Source organism: Cucumis melo, chromosome 4, assembly GCF_025177605.1.
Source record: "Cucumis melo cultivar AY chromosome 4, USDA_Cmelo_AY_1.0, whole genome shotgun sequence".
NCBI lineage: Eukaryota > Viridiplantae > Streptophyta > Magnoliopsida > Cucurbitales > Cucurbitaceae > Cucumis > Cucumis melo.
Window position 1 is genome coordinate 8,279,478 of NC_066860.1, and position 18,831 is coordinate 8,298,308.

Genomic DNA, 18,831 nt, shown 5'->3' on the forward strand with positions numbered 1-18,831 from the left:
CAATGTGTTTCTTTCTCTTCTGATTCATCATCACAAGCTCGATGAAGTAGAAAATCGAGATTTTCACTGCATTCTCGTTGTTCATGCTTATCCTATCTCCTAAATATAACCTTCTTAATCAAAGGGGTCTTGTCTTGTTCAAACTAGACCTCACGTCTAGGCCTATACCTTAATCTCATTATTATGTCAAAGTCCTGCCACCCGAATGAGACCTTCTCACCCAGTAACATAAAACTAATTGTGCTATCTCATCCTTCCTTGGCTTGTCTCAACAAAATGTAATGGCAGAGAGGTCCATTGAACACTAACTTTACATCCAAGAAGTGTCCAAAGATGGTTTTCCTAAACATGCAAAGTTGCATGTGCCTTAAACTTATTTTTATACTTGACACGGTCTTCGATAGATGTGAACAGTAGGTCAATTTAGCAAGGAAGAAGCACTTAAAGTTGATGTTGGTCATAAGAGGCATAAAAAAATAGAAAAAATATATTTTTGAACAAAAAAAGTATTCTATGTTTTAAAACTCGAGTTAATCTTTGGGCAATCTCAATAAGGAACCGCATGAAATACCAATTCAACTCAGGCAATATTTTCTAGAATGACATCAGATAGGGGTTTCACATACTGTAACGCCCCAAAATTTGAGGAATTAAATTTTTTTATTATCTTAAGTGTAAATTTGAAATTTTTGGTGTTATTTTAAATGTTGAAGTATTTTGCTTTATAGAGATTTGATCCTATTGGATATTTGAAAAATATCTAATTGTCTTAATGTTTGGAATCGATGATTGTTTTAGTTGACCTTAGATTATTATGTGTTGGGTACTTAATTAATGGAGTTTAAGGATAAAATAGTTATGTTATGAAGGTAATATAATTATTTAATATTTTTGAAAGGGTAAAGGTGATGTGATTTGGAGAGAGGGAGAGTATTTGAATTTAAAGGGAAGATTTGATGCGTTTAAATGAAGAAAGAGAATGAGTGGTTATTATTTGGAGTAAATTAGGGAAAAAGATAAAAGAAAATAATAATTATTATATTTTTTTATTAAAGGGCCATTGGAAAACGTGAAACACTATTCATCATCTTCCCCAATTAAACCCTAATCCCAAACTCCTCAAACCCTAGCCGCCGCCGCCCTTTTCCAATCGTTGTCGTCGAGCGTCCGTCGCAGGTCAACCCGAGCCGATAGCTGAGCCGGTAACCATCCTTTCAGCCGTGCGTTAGGGAGTCGTTCGAGCCGTCGTTCTCCATCGTGCACGTTCTGTCAGCCACCGCTCCTCCACTCGTTTCCATCGCCGGCCACCTGAAGGCTATCGTTTTATCGAGCCGTCGTCGAAACCAGCCGTGCGGTCGTCGAGCGTCAACCACAAGCAAATCGAGTCGATTCACCTCAAGCCAATCCGAGTAGCCGCCCGACTCACGCCCCCACACGTTCGCTCTAGCCGCTTCGCATAGCCGCCCGACTCACGCCGGCGCGTGCCCGCTCCACGCCGCAAGCTGCGCCCGTATTCGTGAGCCAAATTTTCCAACCGAGCCGCCAGTTGATTTTCGCCTCTCCAGCAGAACCAACTAAGCCGCCAAGCTTCCTTTTAGCCCTGTTTTGACCCACATTTTTCGGTAAGCCTCGGTAGGTTGATTTTGATTTAACCTATCCAACTAAGGTTATTTTGACCCTAACTAAATTTGTTGTTGGATTAAATTGACTTAGTTAAGTGGATGTCGAGCTGGGGATTTGTCCAACTAAGTCCAAACCGAGTCCGACCTTGATCTTGGGTAAGTCGCTTCAAGTGAGTTTTTCGACCAATTCTCTTTGAGGGTTAAATTATTAAATTGTGGGTTCCTGATCTTTTAGGACTTTCGCCGCTTGGGGAGCGTGTTGTTACTGCTAGGACTTGTTGAGTAATCTCCAGGTAAGATATTCTCCTACTAGACCTTCGATTTACATTAAAGAGATCGCATGTTTGAATTCATGGTTACGTATGAATGGTAGCTAAGTACCTAACTCAAGGTTGTTGAGAGAGAGACGGATTTTGACATTGTGCCTACTGATTGACTCTATGGTTAGCGTGAATAGTATGTCAATGCTACTGTCTTCGTTCTAGAGACATAATGGTAGTTAGGGATGAATGATATGATATGGTAGGGTTGGTACGTTATGGTTTGATATATTATAGCATGAATTGACGTAATTATGACATGTATGATAAGTTATGATGTGATTGATGAGATGTTGTGTACATGCGATGTGTAGGGTGTATGCTAGCTTCTTATTAGAGTCGTACCCACATGGGTGTCCTTCGGGATCACCACTATTATGACACAAACATGATGGAGAGACCCGACGGGGTCGCTCACACCTATGACTGCGTAGTCTGACGGGATTACCAGTCTGACATTGAAAATTACCAAAGACCAGCTTGTTCCTACGGGGGTACAGATTGTATGTGTTCGGGGACGTGCCAGTTCAGGGGTACCACTTTTCAGGACTCTAATAGGAAGTTAACAGGCATCTAGTGGGACTAGTAGTGGGTCCCTTACTGAGTATTTTTATGCTCACTCTTTCCATTTCCATTTTTCAGACAGAGGCAGAGGTAAGAACAAGGGCAAGCTGGCGAGTGACCAGAAGTGATCGTGGTGGGCCATAGGGATACGTTTGCTTCCTCTTATGTCAAAATTTGGATTTTAGAATTTCATTTTCAATTATTTCTCTATTGGTTATTTTATTTCTTTAAAAGTAGGTAGGGCCCGAGTTAGGACTTTGTTTTATACTTATTTTACATTTTCTTTGTTAAATATTTTTTTTATTATTTGAAAATTTGAGGTTTTTGGCTTATTCTATTTTTAAAACTTTACAAACTTATATACTCTTTTAAATAGTAATGGCTTCGACTTAGTATAAGGAGTTGGGTCGTTACACACACATTCTATATGGTAATCTCGATTCCATCTTAGGTGAAATCGACCCCCAGATTACCCCACAGAATGCATGTGAAACGCATCAGATCTAAGAACTCCTTCAATGAATCTTTGGGTATTTTCGTAGATCTCGATCGAGATTCTTTATCTACACGACCCCAGATTGATGAAATTGATGGAATTCATTGAAGGGGGCGACATGCATTAACCTAAAATAATGTTGTATATCTAACTATATCAGACTACCACCTACAAAGTAGGGTGAAAAAACCAAACCGAACTGGACCGACTTGCTTCGATTTGAGTTGGACAGGTTTATAGGAATATTAGTATCGAACCAAATCAAATTGAACTTATTTAATTCGGTTGGTGGTTCACTTATTAGGTTAAAATTAAAGAAATCAAACACAAACATTTTAGAAGCCGTGAATTTTTTTAAAAGATTGATCAACTGGGATTTTGCCGTTGGGATTTTGTGAATAAACGCACTCCATAAACTCTGTGGATCTCTCTCCTAGTTGGGACTTCACGGTAGAATCTCTTTCGCTCCGAGCTCTAGTTCTTCTTTCAAGTTCATAACATTTTAGAAGTTGTTGTTTGTGACTTCATGGAATCGTCAACATAGGTCTCCTTGTTTTTCTTTCAAGCTTATAAAATTTTAGAATCTTCAATTGTCATCATTCTTCTTCATTTGTGCCTCTTCCAATGCTCTCTATAGGTGACTCTTCTTTCTTTTTTTTTTTCCTTAATGGGAGATTTTTGTGTTATCCTTTTGTTGTTAATGGGGCGTGGAGAATATTTAATTTTCTGTATGAAGGAATGAAAGAAGGAAGGAAGGAGGAGGAGAAGAAGGAAGGGAAAAAAACAACCCGACCAACCCATTTCGGCCCAACCCGAATGCACGTCGGGTCGGATCGGGTCGGGCTCTATTAGAACATGGACAGTACATTTTGAGTCGGGTTGGTTTTGAAGGAAAACCAACTCCACCCAGCCCAATTGCACCCCCACTACAAATTTTTCCATCCTCTTCAGATTTGAAAATAAAAACTAAAAACTAAAAACATAAACTAAAAAGTAAACCCTAAACTATGAAATCGTTAAAAGTGCTTCATCTGGAGAGATTTAAGAAGACATATCAGTTCAAAAAGTTTCGCGAAGGAAAAATCATTGAAAATCATTTGAATTTAAGTGAAATCATTCACTTCTTGCTTGAAATTAGCACAATGTTTGTCGTTTAATGTTTTGAGAGAATATATAACGTTCGGGGTAATATATCCCTTTAGTTTCAAATTTTTAATAAAAAAATGCACAATCTCAATGACGAACTCGTTCGAGAGAGATCGAGAAATTTCACTAAAAGAAATTTTTGAAATTTGCAAATGATCTCGGGGTCGAGCTCAGTCGAGATTGACCGACAAAAACAAAATTACAAGTTTTTCAAAGTAGGCTACTTTGGAAATGTAAAACCAAAAAGATGCTATTTCTCAAAATTTCCCTCTTCTCTTCTCTTCAACAATGCTTCTCTTTTATCTTCTCTTCACATTAGCCCAGTCAGGATGCTAAATTATGGCTTATTCTTTTCCTTGCAATTATGTTTATCAAGTTCCAAACATGTGGTATATCTTTCATTTATTTATTCATTTTGTTGCTTGTTCTATACAAGTTGAAAGGGTGTGTATCTGTTTGGTTGATTGAAAAGTAAATGGAAATTGCAAATAATTTATGAAGTGGAGTTCGTTGGAGTATTGTGTTATTGTAATTGTTGGAAGCATTTTGTGTTTGTGATTGTGCTTGAAGATCAAGTCTTTAGTTGGATTTGTTTTTTAGATCTCAACCATTTTAGAGGATTACTGATAATTGTCTAATTTATCGAGATCTCTTCGTAATTTCTATTTGGCTCATTCTATTCATTCTCTTTTATTGGATCCTACCCCACTATAGTTTATTCTAATTGTCTAATTTATCACCATGGTTTTGGTGATTTGAAGCCCTCCCACCTTTGATTTTTTTTTTTTTTTTTTTATGTTAAAGTTACTAGAAAACTAAGATGGTTGTCATCTTATTTAACCTTTTGATTGTCTTATGATTAATAATAATAATTGAGATTATCATCTAATTCCTATTTAGTGTTTTAGATTTAAGTAGCATTGTCACATCCCGCTCCGCACGCGTCCTAACTTGCCATGCAAGACGCAGTATGACATTGAGTATTTTGACGCGTTAAATATGTCGAAGCACTCAGCTTGAGGTCCTTAAGTTTTGCTTAATCGCCTAGCATTTTACCCTTAAAACACAAACTTAAGACAATAAATATCTTAGCACAAAGAAGTAACCAATTCTTATACTTTTATATATTACTTAGGTCATACATTTACAAGACTTAACAAAATTACATAACAACAATCAAAACTTAAGCTAAACGCCTTGGTCACCTCTTCTCGCTTAGCAAGCCTCTCACCATTTCCTTACTTTGACCTTAACGCCCGATAACCTGGGAAGTAAAACTTAAAAACACAAGTCAAAACACTTAGTAAGGTTTTAAGAAAACCTTTCTGCGAAATACTTTTCATAAACATCATTGTTCAAATCAAATCGCTGAAACACATCTTTAACATAATCATATCATTTCTCATAAACATTATTTCACATAAATACACATTAGTCATAAACACATTCCTTTTGCTAAGGAACTAAATCATTCTCTATGCTGAGACTCATCATCTCGTGTTTAGACTACTGAGATGCCATTTTCATCTATAGCATCCGAGAATATCCTGATTCATCCCTTGTTGCTCAGGCCAAAGTGCAACACACATCTTTTATGCATTGTCCCGTCTTATTCCACCATGCACATCGTTTATACATGATTTTCCTTTACTCTTTACGTGCACATAACAGTTAGCTCATTAATAGGAAGAAGACTAATGATTTGAACACCATTTCACAGATTATTTAAACACATATATCGTTCTTTAAACATAACATAAGCTTTTGTTCAAAATCTCTTTAGAAGCACTTGTATTGAAATCATTATTTTAAATCAGAATAACTTTTAAAGAAAGCTTTTTATCATATAAAAACTTCGAAAGAAAACACTCACAAACTTAGAAACTCATACTTCAATTGCTTCTCTTCTCCTTCTTGCATAAGCACTTCAGCGACACTTCAACACTTAGCTTCTCTCTTCAAACTTTCAGAAAATATCTAATCGAAGACCCCTACTTATACTAGTCTTAAAAATAGATTAGTCATGCTTAAACTCTTGTTATCACGCGAGCTTCTACTCATAATGGTACACGTGTGAACTTCATGTTTAACTCAATCATGCTTAGCTTAATCTTCTACATGTGTCCCATTAAACATCCTTAGGAAATTTATGGAAAATCTCCTTACTCCTTCTCGCCTAGTCTTTCAACTCGTGAAGAACCTTAATCGCATACTAACACAAACCTTTTAAAGTCTGGTCACTTATTCCTTCTTGCAAACTAACTCAAATACCAACTTCTTATCACGTACTTCTCAAAATGCCTTCTTTAGAACACTTAGTTAAACTTTGGCCTCTTAACGTAGGTACGGGTCTTACAACCATGTAATAATATTTGTAGAAATAACTGAGATTACAATCTATTTACCACTTGATTGTTATTTGAGATTGAAAATATTGTTTTTGCTTTTTAAAATAAGTTTGTGCTTCTCTTATAGCCTTTTGATTTTCATGTGATTTTGTTGATTACCATGTCATCGAAATGTTTGTTTTTGTTTTATTATTGCAAAGGAAAAAAAGACTCGTAGAAGAGAAAAGCAAATAAAAAACTAGGTTGTATCACAGTTTAACCAACATTTTTAATGAAATGAGAAGGAAAATAAAAAGGAGAAAGGAGAAAGGAAGAAGAGGCAGAAAACGAATCCCAACAGAAGAAGCAACCACGCTCCTAAAACGGCGACGTGTCATGATATAGTTTTTTATTTTTCTAAAAAAAAAAGTGAAAAAATTGAAGCTAAGACGTCACCCACGTGACTTTGCATTTCTTTTTGGGATCTGTGCCAGCGGATTAGTGCTTCGCTGCTTCCACCAAATTTCCCTTTTCTATTTTTAGGATTTTTCTTTCAAAATTACATTAAAATTAATTCTTTCCTATTTTTCTCAACCTCAAATAACAATAACAATAATAAATACCCAACTTTCAATGGATACAACCTTTCTGTTTTTCATTTTCATCTATATTCTTTCTCCCAATTTAAGTCCACCCTCCCCTCTTGAAATTCTATTAATAAATGAATCGTAATCACACATTGTTTTTAATCATGTTTATCTAAAGCAATAAATTTTGTTAAATTTAACGTAACTATTTATTTTCTATAATCTAAACCAAAACGATAACGGTAACAGTAATAATAAATGTATCAAAATTTATAGTTTTTTCTCTAAAAAACAACAGTGGTAACCATCGTATCATAACTATAACCAAACTTATAATAATAACAGTAATACGTAATTTTCAAACACAATCGGATTGATCACCCTTCAATCAGCAATTGAATTGCAATTTTTATTTATGAATTTGGACATAGGCCCTATGTTTCAGTACATATGTGAAACACAAGTAAATAACACCAAACATAGTCACGTGAGGTCCACTTTTTAAGTTACTACTACTTTTTTATTCTTATTGAATTGAGGTAAACATGACCTTATGTAAATGGTAAAAACAAATGCACTTAAAAAATTAGACAAATGACTATCAAATAAATTATATGCAAAACACAAGTAAGTAACACCAAACATAGAAGGTCTATTTTTTAAATTACCACTTATTTGTTCTCATGGAGATGAGGTAAATAAGCCCTACATAAATGGTAAAACCAAATACACTTAAAAAGTTAGACAAATGGGCAATATTAAATATAAAAATAACAAACAAGTCAATTAAATAAAATAATACCTAATAAAATACTAAACTTTTCAAAGATGATTTAAGACATTGTTAAATTGTTAAAGTTCATGTTTTTTATAAAAAGAAGTTATGGAACTTATCATACGTAAAATTAAATTCCATAAACTTATTAAACATCGTAAAATGAAAGTTTAAAAACTAATAGATTCTAAAGTTCATTATACGAAAGATCAAAAATTTAGAGATTTGTTAAATATTAAAAAGGGAAAAAAATTAAACTAAAAATACACAAGATTAAAGATTTGAAAATTAAACTAAACTGTCTACGTAACAATCATGCATATATAAAGGTAGTGCAATCTCCAAGATTGCATAGTAAAATAAAATCAAAAATGTATTTAGTGGAGTATGTCGTTCTTAAAGTAACAAGATTGCCTAATATGTCATTTTCATTAAAAAGAAAAGAAAAGAGAAGAAAAGATTAGATTAATTAACAGCCAAACTCAAACATCACATTTCACACCAACATATCTATATATACTTAATCATTTGATAACCACTCTCGTAATCCATTTGAAAAGTACCGTGGCATAACGTTGACAGTAATAAACCTAACCAAAATTAAAGTTCTAAAAAAATATTTCTTATCTATCAACTTTCTTCCAACTAACAATTCAATCTTTAAAAGCCATCGTGTAATTAATAATTTTAGTATGTAGTTTCTATCTTATAACAGATGTTATAGGCTAATTAAGAACTTTTAGTTTATCATCGCAAAAAGATATTTTAAATGACTAACTTTTAAACATAACTATTAATATACAATTTTGGATATGATGGACCATACAGATAGACATAGACGATGGTCTATATCGATCTATTACGGTCTATATATTGTAGATAAAATGTGATATTTTGTAAATATTTTGATTTATTTTCCATACTCGAAAATAGTCATAAAACCGTTACTTTTAATTTATTTTATTTGCACTTCAATATTTATTGTCCCATGTATGTAAGAATTCTTTAGCACACCAAGGCTTTACATTAGGAGATAAAGTTATTTCTTAAATTATAAAAATAACTAATCATTGTTATTTTGTTAGTACAACAATAGTTTGCAACTTTGATCAATTTTTTGGTCAATAGTTCGAAATTAAGTGAGATTAAATTTGCAACATTTGAATGTTGATGGTATATGCCTCAATAATTAACATTTATTTAAATTGACAACGCTTGATCTTAATGTCAAGGAATATATTAAAATGTTTATATCAACTAAAGTTGAGAATGATTTTTTAATATACTAAAATGAACCAAATATTTATAAAATATAGTAAAATTTTATATATATCACTAAAATACAAAACTATCAATGTTTTTCAGTAATATTAGTAGATACTAATAGAACTCTATCAGTATGTATCATTCATCGAATATGAAATTTTACTATATTTTATAAATAATTTCTAACAATTTTACTATTTTTCATACGAAAATAACTAAATTATCAAATGTTAAAGTTCAAAAGATTAAAATTTTAAAAATTAAAACTGCTATATTTAAATTACTCCATGTTAAAATGTATAAACAAAATTGTTATTTCAACAACAATGGAGTTTGTTAATAAAAACACTTCTTAATAAGTGAAAATATATCTTTGATCAAAAGATTAGGATTTTGAATTTTTAAATAATCTACTATCAAATAAAATATGTGATATTTTTAAATCATTAATTGAATCGAAAATATAAATAACATAACAAGGGATCTTTTAAAAAATATAACAAAGTGTCAAAATATTTACACTCTATAGAATAAATTTTAAAAACGGAAAAAATCTACAGATCTGTCATGGAAAATACCAAAAATATCTCGTCAACAATGTCTAATATATTTGATACATTACTCTTTAATTAATTGGGTTAAACGATCGTTTAGATTTGGGTACACCATTTAAATTTGGCTACCCCAAATCTAAATGGTTTTTTCATTCTTTTTAGATTCTTTATATACAATCTTTTAAATTTAATTATCTTAATCTAGACAACTTACAAAAAAGAAAAGAAAGATGATGCACACAAAATGGAAAAAAGAAGAAAGAAAAAGAAAATGAAAGTACAAACTTGAAATATTTAAAAATAACTTTTGTTACGTGGTCCGTAAATATTATAATAATTTATTATATTTATGAAAGTTTTCTAAATAAATAAAGATAAATTTAATATTATAACAGTCCGTCTAGAAAAATAAATCAAAAAGGGAATATTAAGTCGGAGATTAAAGATGAATTAAAATGGAAGATGGAAGGTAGAGTTTTGTCAAAGTTGGAGGTGAAAGTCAAAAACGGTGGAGTTGATTTTAAACTTAACGGTTGCTTTCAACTTTTTCTTCTTTATTTTTTACTATTATTATCAAAAAGTTTAAAACATTTATACCCCATACCTTTATCAAAACAACCCCTTTCTATTATTTTGTATTTTGAAATTCATTGTTTTTATGAAAAATTATAAAAAATTATAAAAATGATAAAATATTTACCCTTCTAGCAAAAAATAAACATAATAAATTTTATATTTTAATAATTTTTTCTACGCTTTTAATTTTAAAAAAATAACTATTTTTAAAAAAATAATTAAAAATAGAATATTTGCAAAATATTTATACTTTATAAATAAAATAAGTACAAGTATAAGTATAATGAACTTTGTTTGTCAGCTTTTTCTATTTTTAAAAAAACTCACTTGTTTTATTTATATATTTTTAATAAACTTTTTATGTAAATATATTTTTGAAATTTATAGAAAAAAATCAACAAAAAAAAAATCTATAATAAGCACAAAATTAATTTTTTTTCTTGAAGTAATACACTAAATTTAAAATCACAAAAAGTATGAATACTTAAATGATTTTTTTAACCTTTTTAATCAAAGTTAAATGTTGTTTTTATTGATAGGAAGTTTGAAAATCTATTTTTAAGTGACAAAAGTACGTAAAGAATATTTATAAATAAAATAAAAAAAAAAAAGAATGAAAATCTATTATTAATATAGTACTTTGTAGGTTTATTGCGGTAGAGAGATAAAAGGATAGAAAATAAAATTTGGTTATTTTTATAAATATTTTTGAGTATTAAAAACATGCTAATTTTTTTAAGTTAAAGCAAAATATTATTTAAAATAAAATGACACGTGTGTCTCGGCGGAACTGACGGCAAATGCGGCAGCTACAGCCGTTTCCGTTGAAAACCTTCACAATCAGCAATCCATATGACACCTTATTCCAAATATTCCCTTTCCACATATGACTTTTTGTCTCTAATTTTTTCTTTTCCATTTCTTTATACACTTCAGGAACAAAAGAATTTGATTAATTATAACTCAATTGATATTTAAAACAATATATTAACTTTTTAAAATGAAACTGACCTATTTTCTTTTGAGAAAAAAATTTATAATGTACACTTGGTAACACAAAATTAGGACCACGAAGTTCCTTCGTAAATTGCCAAATATTGTTTATTTTTTAAGGGCTCACAAGATTTTAAGATTAATGGTGAGAAAATAGACTTTTAGGACAAAATACGTTTGAATGTTGTCCTAAAAATCCAATTTGGACTTCACCCATATTTTGTCCTAAAAATCTATTTTCTCCCAACCAATCCTAAAACCTCACAACACCTTAAAGGTGTGTTTAGGGGAGAGAAAGAGTTATGGGGGAAAATGATTATGATAATTCTAGTGTTATGATAATATGTGTTTAGGGGAACGATTATTATTGGTAGTGTCATTGTAATATGTGTTTGGGGGAAGGAATATGAAAGGTAGTATTAAGATAGTATGTGTTTGGGGGAGGGATTTTTTCTGTAATATTATTATAATATGTGTTTGGGGGAAGGATTATTATTTTAGTATTATTATAACATGTGTTTGGAGGAAGAGTTATGAGTGTAGTATTATGATAATACTTGTTTGGGGCAAGGATTAAGTTAATTGGATTTAGGATATCTTTTTTTTAATAAGGAATATTAATATAAGAATTTTAAAAATATTTTAAATTTTTTTTTTTGTAAATTATCAATATTCATTTATGTAATTAGGATAACCCAAAATATATTTTACATACATTTTGAAATATTCTTCTTAAGTACTCTGTGAGTAACAAAATATTTGTTTTCTAAATCGTTAACATGAGTCCCATTTAATTATTTTTTTTCTTTTCTTATATTCTGTCTGCAAAATTAACGCTTAAAATCGTAAATTCGTTAGCGCATTAAAACAAATTATTTCCACGTGTACGCAATTGAGAAATAGTCTTTCAATAGAACTTCGGATTAACATTCAACAAAAACAGTACATTCATACGATAGTACAACAATATCCATTACAAAGGAAAGTGAAATGAAAATACAGACCATAAAGCTTGAACACAAAGAGAAATTCGTACAATAATAAAACAAAACACGTAATAAGAACATATAGTCAAAGTCTGAAAAGCCACTGATACAAATACAACAAACAAACTGTCATCGATTTTTTTCAAGAATGATGTTGCAGTACGGGTACCTCATATTGTCGAAAACGTTAAGAAAAGCTTTCATGTCGTCCGCGTTACGCATCAGTATACGCATTAAGCAACACCTATCCATCAATGTCAGCTCAGGGATGGCCTCCAACTAGCGGATGACCTCTTAACGTGTTTGGCTTGCATCTTAACGTTGTAGGATATGTCATTCAACAATGCAGTTAAGTTGTTCATTTATGTACTCAATCACAGTGTGAATTACTTCCCCACTGTTTGCGGGTTATCCTCCACTTTTTCACTTAGACCCGCTCGAAACATACTTACCCTCACTTATCCGAGCGGTTCTTGTTCCCATTATTTCGTCACGCGACATGTTCAATCCCTGACTGTACATAGGCTGAAAGTCAATATCCAGCACAGAGTCAATGGCAAATGCGAGTAGGATCGTTTAACCCAACGTCCGTAAAAGTCTAGACCCAGGCTCCAATCACATGATCTTTGCCAAAAACGTACGACGATTCGTCACAGTGGAGAAACGGCTTATTAAGGAGCCTCTTCGTCGTTGGATGACTTTGTTCAATTGCAATAATAAATGGTTAGTCTTTTTCTTAAATATACTACAGTAATTGTTGAAATGACTAATAACGCACCTTGACCCAATCGTCAAACACTTTTTTCTCTACGACGATGCACTTTTGTTCATCGTTCCACCCAAACCCACAGTAGGTCGGGCCACGCATCTCCACAAGCACATGAAACATTCTCTTCAACAATTTTATTCGGCTATCGATCGTCGAAGCATAGACGTTACAACCTAGGATCTTAAAGGCCATCATTCTCGCTAGCTGATATAGGTACCTGGTGCGAAAGGTCTCGTTGTCGGACCTCTAGCCACTAGCATTTACTAACTCGATAAAGTCTGCCTCTTCCTCTTTTGTCCACTGTGCTTAGGTAGTCTCAATGTAGTTTCCATGCTATAAATCAAATACAAACATATTAGTGTCATTAATTTTCCTACGATTACAATACAAATACATAGTACATTAAACTCCTACTCAAAAATAGTTTGCCATTCATTTACTTGCGTAATCAACACATTCGAAAGAAATATATTCCAAAAACTATGACAAAAATAAGACCCAGCGCAATCACTATTTAAGTATGAAAATGAACGCTGAACATTCAGTTGTTCTACTGGTTACGCAACTCCCAGTCACTAAACATTTCTTCTGAAAGCTCATCCCTCCACTGACTCCACTCATTGAAGTTCTCTGTGTAATGTATGTCATCGTCGGCAGTAGTCACGTGGGTGAAATCAACCTCATATATGTCATCTGTTATATCAAAGTTTGTCATCTCCCTATTGATAAGGTTGTGGAGCAGATAACATGCAAGTATTGTGCGACATTGAGCTTCTACAGGGTAGTATGACTTTTCCCGCAATATCGCCTACCGACCCTTCAAGATATTGAATACTCTTTCGATTACATTATGCGCAGACGAATGCTTCATATTGAAAAACTCTTTGGATGTTAAAGGTGCATTTTTAGCACCAGACCATTGCTGCAAGTGGTAGCGTTGCCCTCTGTAGGATGCCAAAAAACCCTCTACATTTGGGTACTTGACATCAACCAGGTGGTAATAGTTGTGATCACATTGCACGATTAAAATGTCGCAGCTGTTAATTGTTAAATTGCATCGATACGTACAGTTTCGTTGGTAGTTACCCTTGGGCACCTACAAGTCATTAGGTCTTGAAATGGCATCACGAAAGATGCGTGAGTTTGCAGCTGATCCTTCCCAACCGGCAAGTATGTAAATGAAATCTCCTTTCGTGTCACACACGCCAAGGACATTTGTGGCGACCTCCCCTTTCGTGTTCTATACCTAGCTCGGTCACTTGTTGGAACGTTGACTTTTATGTACGTTCCATCTAATGCACATAGGCAATTCTACAACGCATAACTAATGATTACCGACAAGATTTAATGTCAGATGGTTGAAAGTACATAGTTCTAGAGAAGTGTGTACCTCAAACCACCTCCATCTTTGATATGTGCAATCGTTAGGCACTGGTTGTGATTTTTTCAAAAGCTCGTCATGAAGTCGAATAACGACAAAAAAAACCATGTTGAAATGACGGGAAAGTGTCTCTCCCGACCGCATGAACTTTCGTTGAAGAACACGGTTTTTCACATCGTGTGTAAGAATGTGGAAGAACATTGCTACCATCTCCTCAACATCGATGACTTCCGTCAACGTTAGTCCAGCAATGATCCTTAGTAGGTGGCACAAAATGGCGAAATGTCTTCGGTCCATTCTTGTACTCTGGCGACACATTAGGTTTGAGGCATGAATCATGGGAAAGTAAGGCTAACTGTCTAACCTTATGCCTAGTGTCATGGGGGATGTGCATTATCCTCTTCGTGTTGTTATTTAATAGCTCCAACATTAGTACAAACTAACGTTGGGATGTTATAAATGCATTTAGAAGAGATGCAAACTCGTGTTCATCTATTATAAATTCTAGATTGATACCCTTTTAGAAAAGAATCCTAAGAACGCGTTACATTGGAATGTTGTTAGCATAATGACATCTTGAAGTTAAGTTTACAAATGTTGGATATATGTTCAAATTTATAATTTGTTTGTAAATTAACTAGTGGAGTTTGTAAAATATATTTATAATTATAATTTGTTTTTAAAGTAAGGAGGGGAGTTTGTAAAATATGTTTATAAATATAATTTGTTTTTAAATTAACCAGGGGACTTTGTAAAATATGTTTATAAAAAACATTTGTTTGTAAATTAAGTAGCAGAGTTTGTAAAATATGTTTATAAATATAATTCTTTTCTAAATTAACTAAGGGAGTTAAAACTTGTTTAACCCACCACACATTAGATAAAATAAAGTTCATTGAAAAAATATATTTCAAATTTATTATCATTTAACATGAATTAAATACAGATAAATTATTTGTCAAAAAAAATCTTTTAACGTAAAATTACCACCCATTGAAAATGCCAAAAGACGAAATAAATAGTAATATAAATATAATATTTATTTATTTACTTATTTAATAATAGAAAAATTGCATGAGATGATAAAAAAATTTAGAAAAAAACAGCCCATAACACCTTTTTTTTTTGCATATTGTGAATATGTAAAATATGATGTCTATCAGAGGGTTATTGTAGGGTATCAAAGGGTTATCGAAGGGTTATCAGAGCGTTATCCCCTTTTAAATTTGCTACTTTTGCAATTTAGAAAATATAGTGATATGGGTTCTATTTTTATAAATTTTTTGTTATTTTTGCAAAAGCCCCTTAATAAAATATAAAAGAGCAAAAAAAAAAAAAAAAAAAACCTATTTTGATATTCTTCCTTTCCTTTTTTTTCTCTATTCCATTTTTTCTATATTTTCCCCCCCTAATTTCATCTCTATGTTGTGAACTTTTCTTAAAAAGGATATGTACATGTTATACGTTGACTTGTGATCTGTAAATTTTTCTTTAAAAAATATATTGTTGTGTCTTAAAAAATATGGTGTAATTGGAGGCTTTGTTAGAATACTTATGGATTGATCTTTGATTTTTTTTGTATGAATTTTTGAATTTTATGGATGGATTTCTAAATGTATATTCTAATAATTGAATTTTTATTTTTATCGACAATGAGAAGTTGACCATTTTGGATTGTTTTAAATAAGAAAATGAATGACATTCTATTGAAAATAAAACAACATTGGAAATGTATATACATTTCAAGTAAATGTGGATTGGAAAATGAGATTAAGCTTAAAAAACGGGAAATATTTCCCAACGGGAAACCCGATCCCCATGGAATCCCCGCCCCGTTTCCCACGGGAAAATTGATGGGGATGGGGAATGGGATAAGGGGACAGGGGTGGCATCCCTGGCCCTGCCCTGCCCCGTGGACATCTCTAAACGCGATCGTTTAACATGGTCAAGACAATCGTTTAGATTTGAAGCCATTTTTCCATCATTTAAAAAAAAACTACACAATCGTGTGGAATATGATCTAAATGATCACTTACCATAATCAAGACGACTATTTAGCATGACCAAAACGATCATTTAGATTTGAAGCCATTTTTCCATCGCTAAAAAGAACCACACAATCGCATGACCTAAATGATCGTAGATCATTTGTTTAGACTATAGTACATGATCATTTAGAAGAAAATTACGTACTCACACATGTGTGGCTAATTACTCGAGTGTTGACTTGGATATTTTTTGTATTTCCTATTGTGAGCCTATGAACTTTTTCTGTTTTCGAAATTATTATATAGGATGCGAACATTTTACTTGTTTTGTTATACTAAATTTTTATAAAACTCAAATATGAAAGGGACATTTTCAAAAATAGCAAAATATTAAAACTAGTTACAAAAGATACAAAATTTACCAAAACTCTTTATATCCTATTTAAAATTTTTTGCTATATTTTGTAAAAAGTTTCAATATTTTTCTATTTATAACAATTTTCCAATATTAAATTTCAAAATCCGAAATATTTGTTACAAACTCCAAACAAACATCATAACAATATATATGAATTATAAAATGTGTATCAGCTATTACATAGTTTAAAAGGTGTAACATGAACCTAACCCAATCGTATAATAATTTGGGTTGAATAGTTTGACTTGTCCAGGTTATCGGGATCATTTGAATTTTTCTAATTTTTACTATCCTCAAATTTCACAAGAAGTCATCCTTATTGATCTCTCTCAAAAAATTTTGGTTTGCATTATTTTCATCTTATTCTAAAAGAAAGCTCTTATGGGATAAAGGATGTGTGAGCTAAAATTTATATATCAACTCTTTTTAACTTTTTTTTTTGTAATTATTTGATCTACCTTTCAGATCATATTTGCTCTTAAAAAATGCAAGGTACCAATTCGACCCAAATCCATCGAAAGATTCTAAGGATATTTTTATTCAAAATTCCAAGAGACGCTTAAGATTGTGAGGAGTCATATTTGATTGAATCACTACAAAATTTACGGTTTTTTCTTTCTCCAACTTTTTACTATTTAATTTTACAGTTGCATGCTCTAGATTACTTTTGTTGATTGAATTTATTAATCCACATATTTTCTGTGCATCTTATTATTTAAAATCGTACAACTATTATTATTTATTTATTTTAAAAAGCGTCTAATTAATTTGTTTATGTGCCTTTAAGATTTGTATACCAATCCAACAATTAGCTATAGCTAGGTTATGTTTACTAATCCATAATCAAAATTGGTATAAGTGTAATGAGTGTTGTTGATGTATCAATTGTAATCAATCTCCATCACAAATATAATTAGATTGTTAAAATCACGCTTACTTAGTCATTTTGATAATGGAATTTATGATTACACGATCGGGGATGTGTACTTTCCACTTGTAATAGAATGAATAATATAAATTACTAAACTACTTAATTTCAGGGTTTACAAATTTATGGCCAACAACGGTAGAACCTCAAATTCACAAGCATTACATTATCTATTGTCTTCTTACTGTTACTATAGGCTTTAGAGTTCATTAGTAATGTTATAGTTGTAATAGTAACGATATCCGTGACAGTAAAGACATATTTGTGACAGTAATTATAATCATATTTTAGAGCAAAAATTGAAAAATAATTCAAAAATATTTGAAAAAAGCCAATGGTCCCTAAGTAATCTTCAAAAGCAATTGGATTAATAATCACTATTCGCTTTGCAATCAAATTACCTTTGTTGATTACAAATTTGACAATGCGTTTCATCATGGTTATATATAACATAGGTACACAACTACAAATATAATCAAATCATCCTACTTTTTAGATTACAATTTTAATTAAAATTATGTTATTGTGCCAACCCTCAAGCCAAACATATATACTTTATATGAACATGACATCATTAACAATACCTTTAACACTGAGATATTCTAATTTTCATTCCAATTAGTATAACAAAAATGGAAGTGTGATGATCTAAACACGAACCTCAAGAAAAGGAGTACAAGTCAATTACTCCTGGAATCTAGTATTTTATCTCCTTTAGTTGAATTATACTATTATAGTACTAAAATAAATCCATTTTTGAATAAATAATGTAAATAATAATGATATAGTCCAACAAATTTATTTCTTCATAAAATGAGGACGGATGGAAGACAAAGTCATGAGCATAAATTTTTTCTAATATCCAAAACGTCAAGTTTTGAGTGAAAATATGGTTAAACTAAAATTAAAAAGAAAAAAAAAACAATAAAATTGTTGGTTGAATTGACAATTTCATTTTCCTAATAAATAATACAATTATTTAACTAAAATGAATCTTCAATAAACAAATTTGTACCAACTTTGTTTTCTTCTTCTTCTTTTCACACGTACTACTTTATAGAATATAATATATCATAGATTAGCGATAATTATCTGTATTTATAATATGGTTAAACCGTCTACGTACCATAATTTT

At 31.5% G+C, this 18,831-nt stretch overlaps 1 protein-coding gene across 1 annotated transcript; it reads right to left on the minus strand.

The window, feature by feature from the left end:
- Window positions 1–13,531: 13,531 nt before the first annotated feature.
- Window positions 13,532–14,659, minus strand: LOC103495050 (uncharacterized). Its single transcript, XM_051083344.1, has 3 exons — window positions 14,372–14,659; window positions 13,794–14,077; window positions 13,532–13,700 (listed from the first exon to the last, which is right to left on the minus strand). Exons 1-3 carry the CDS (start codon window positions 14,657–14,659, stop codon window positions 13,532–13,534), a joined length of 741 nt encoding a protein of 246 aa, XP_050939301.1.
- Between the last annotated feature and the right edge of the window lie 4,172 nt (window positions 14,660–18,831).

Excerpts from the sequence above, each read along its gene's own strand:
- LOC103495050 (XM_051083344.1), bottom strand. The coding sequence starts at position 14,659 with ATGGACCGAAGACATTTCGCCATTTTGTGCCACCTACTAAGGATCATT. Across the intron at positions 14,078-14,371 it reads AAAGATGGAGGTGGTTTGAG|GTGCCCAAGGGTAACTACCA; the intron begins GTACACACTTCT and ends AATGACTTGTAG. Across the intron at positions 13,701-13,793 it reads TTCAATATCTTGAAGGGTCG|GGAGATGACAAACTTTGATA; the intron begins GTAGGCGATATT and ends CCTTATCAATAG.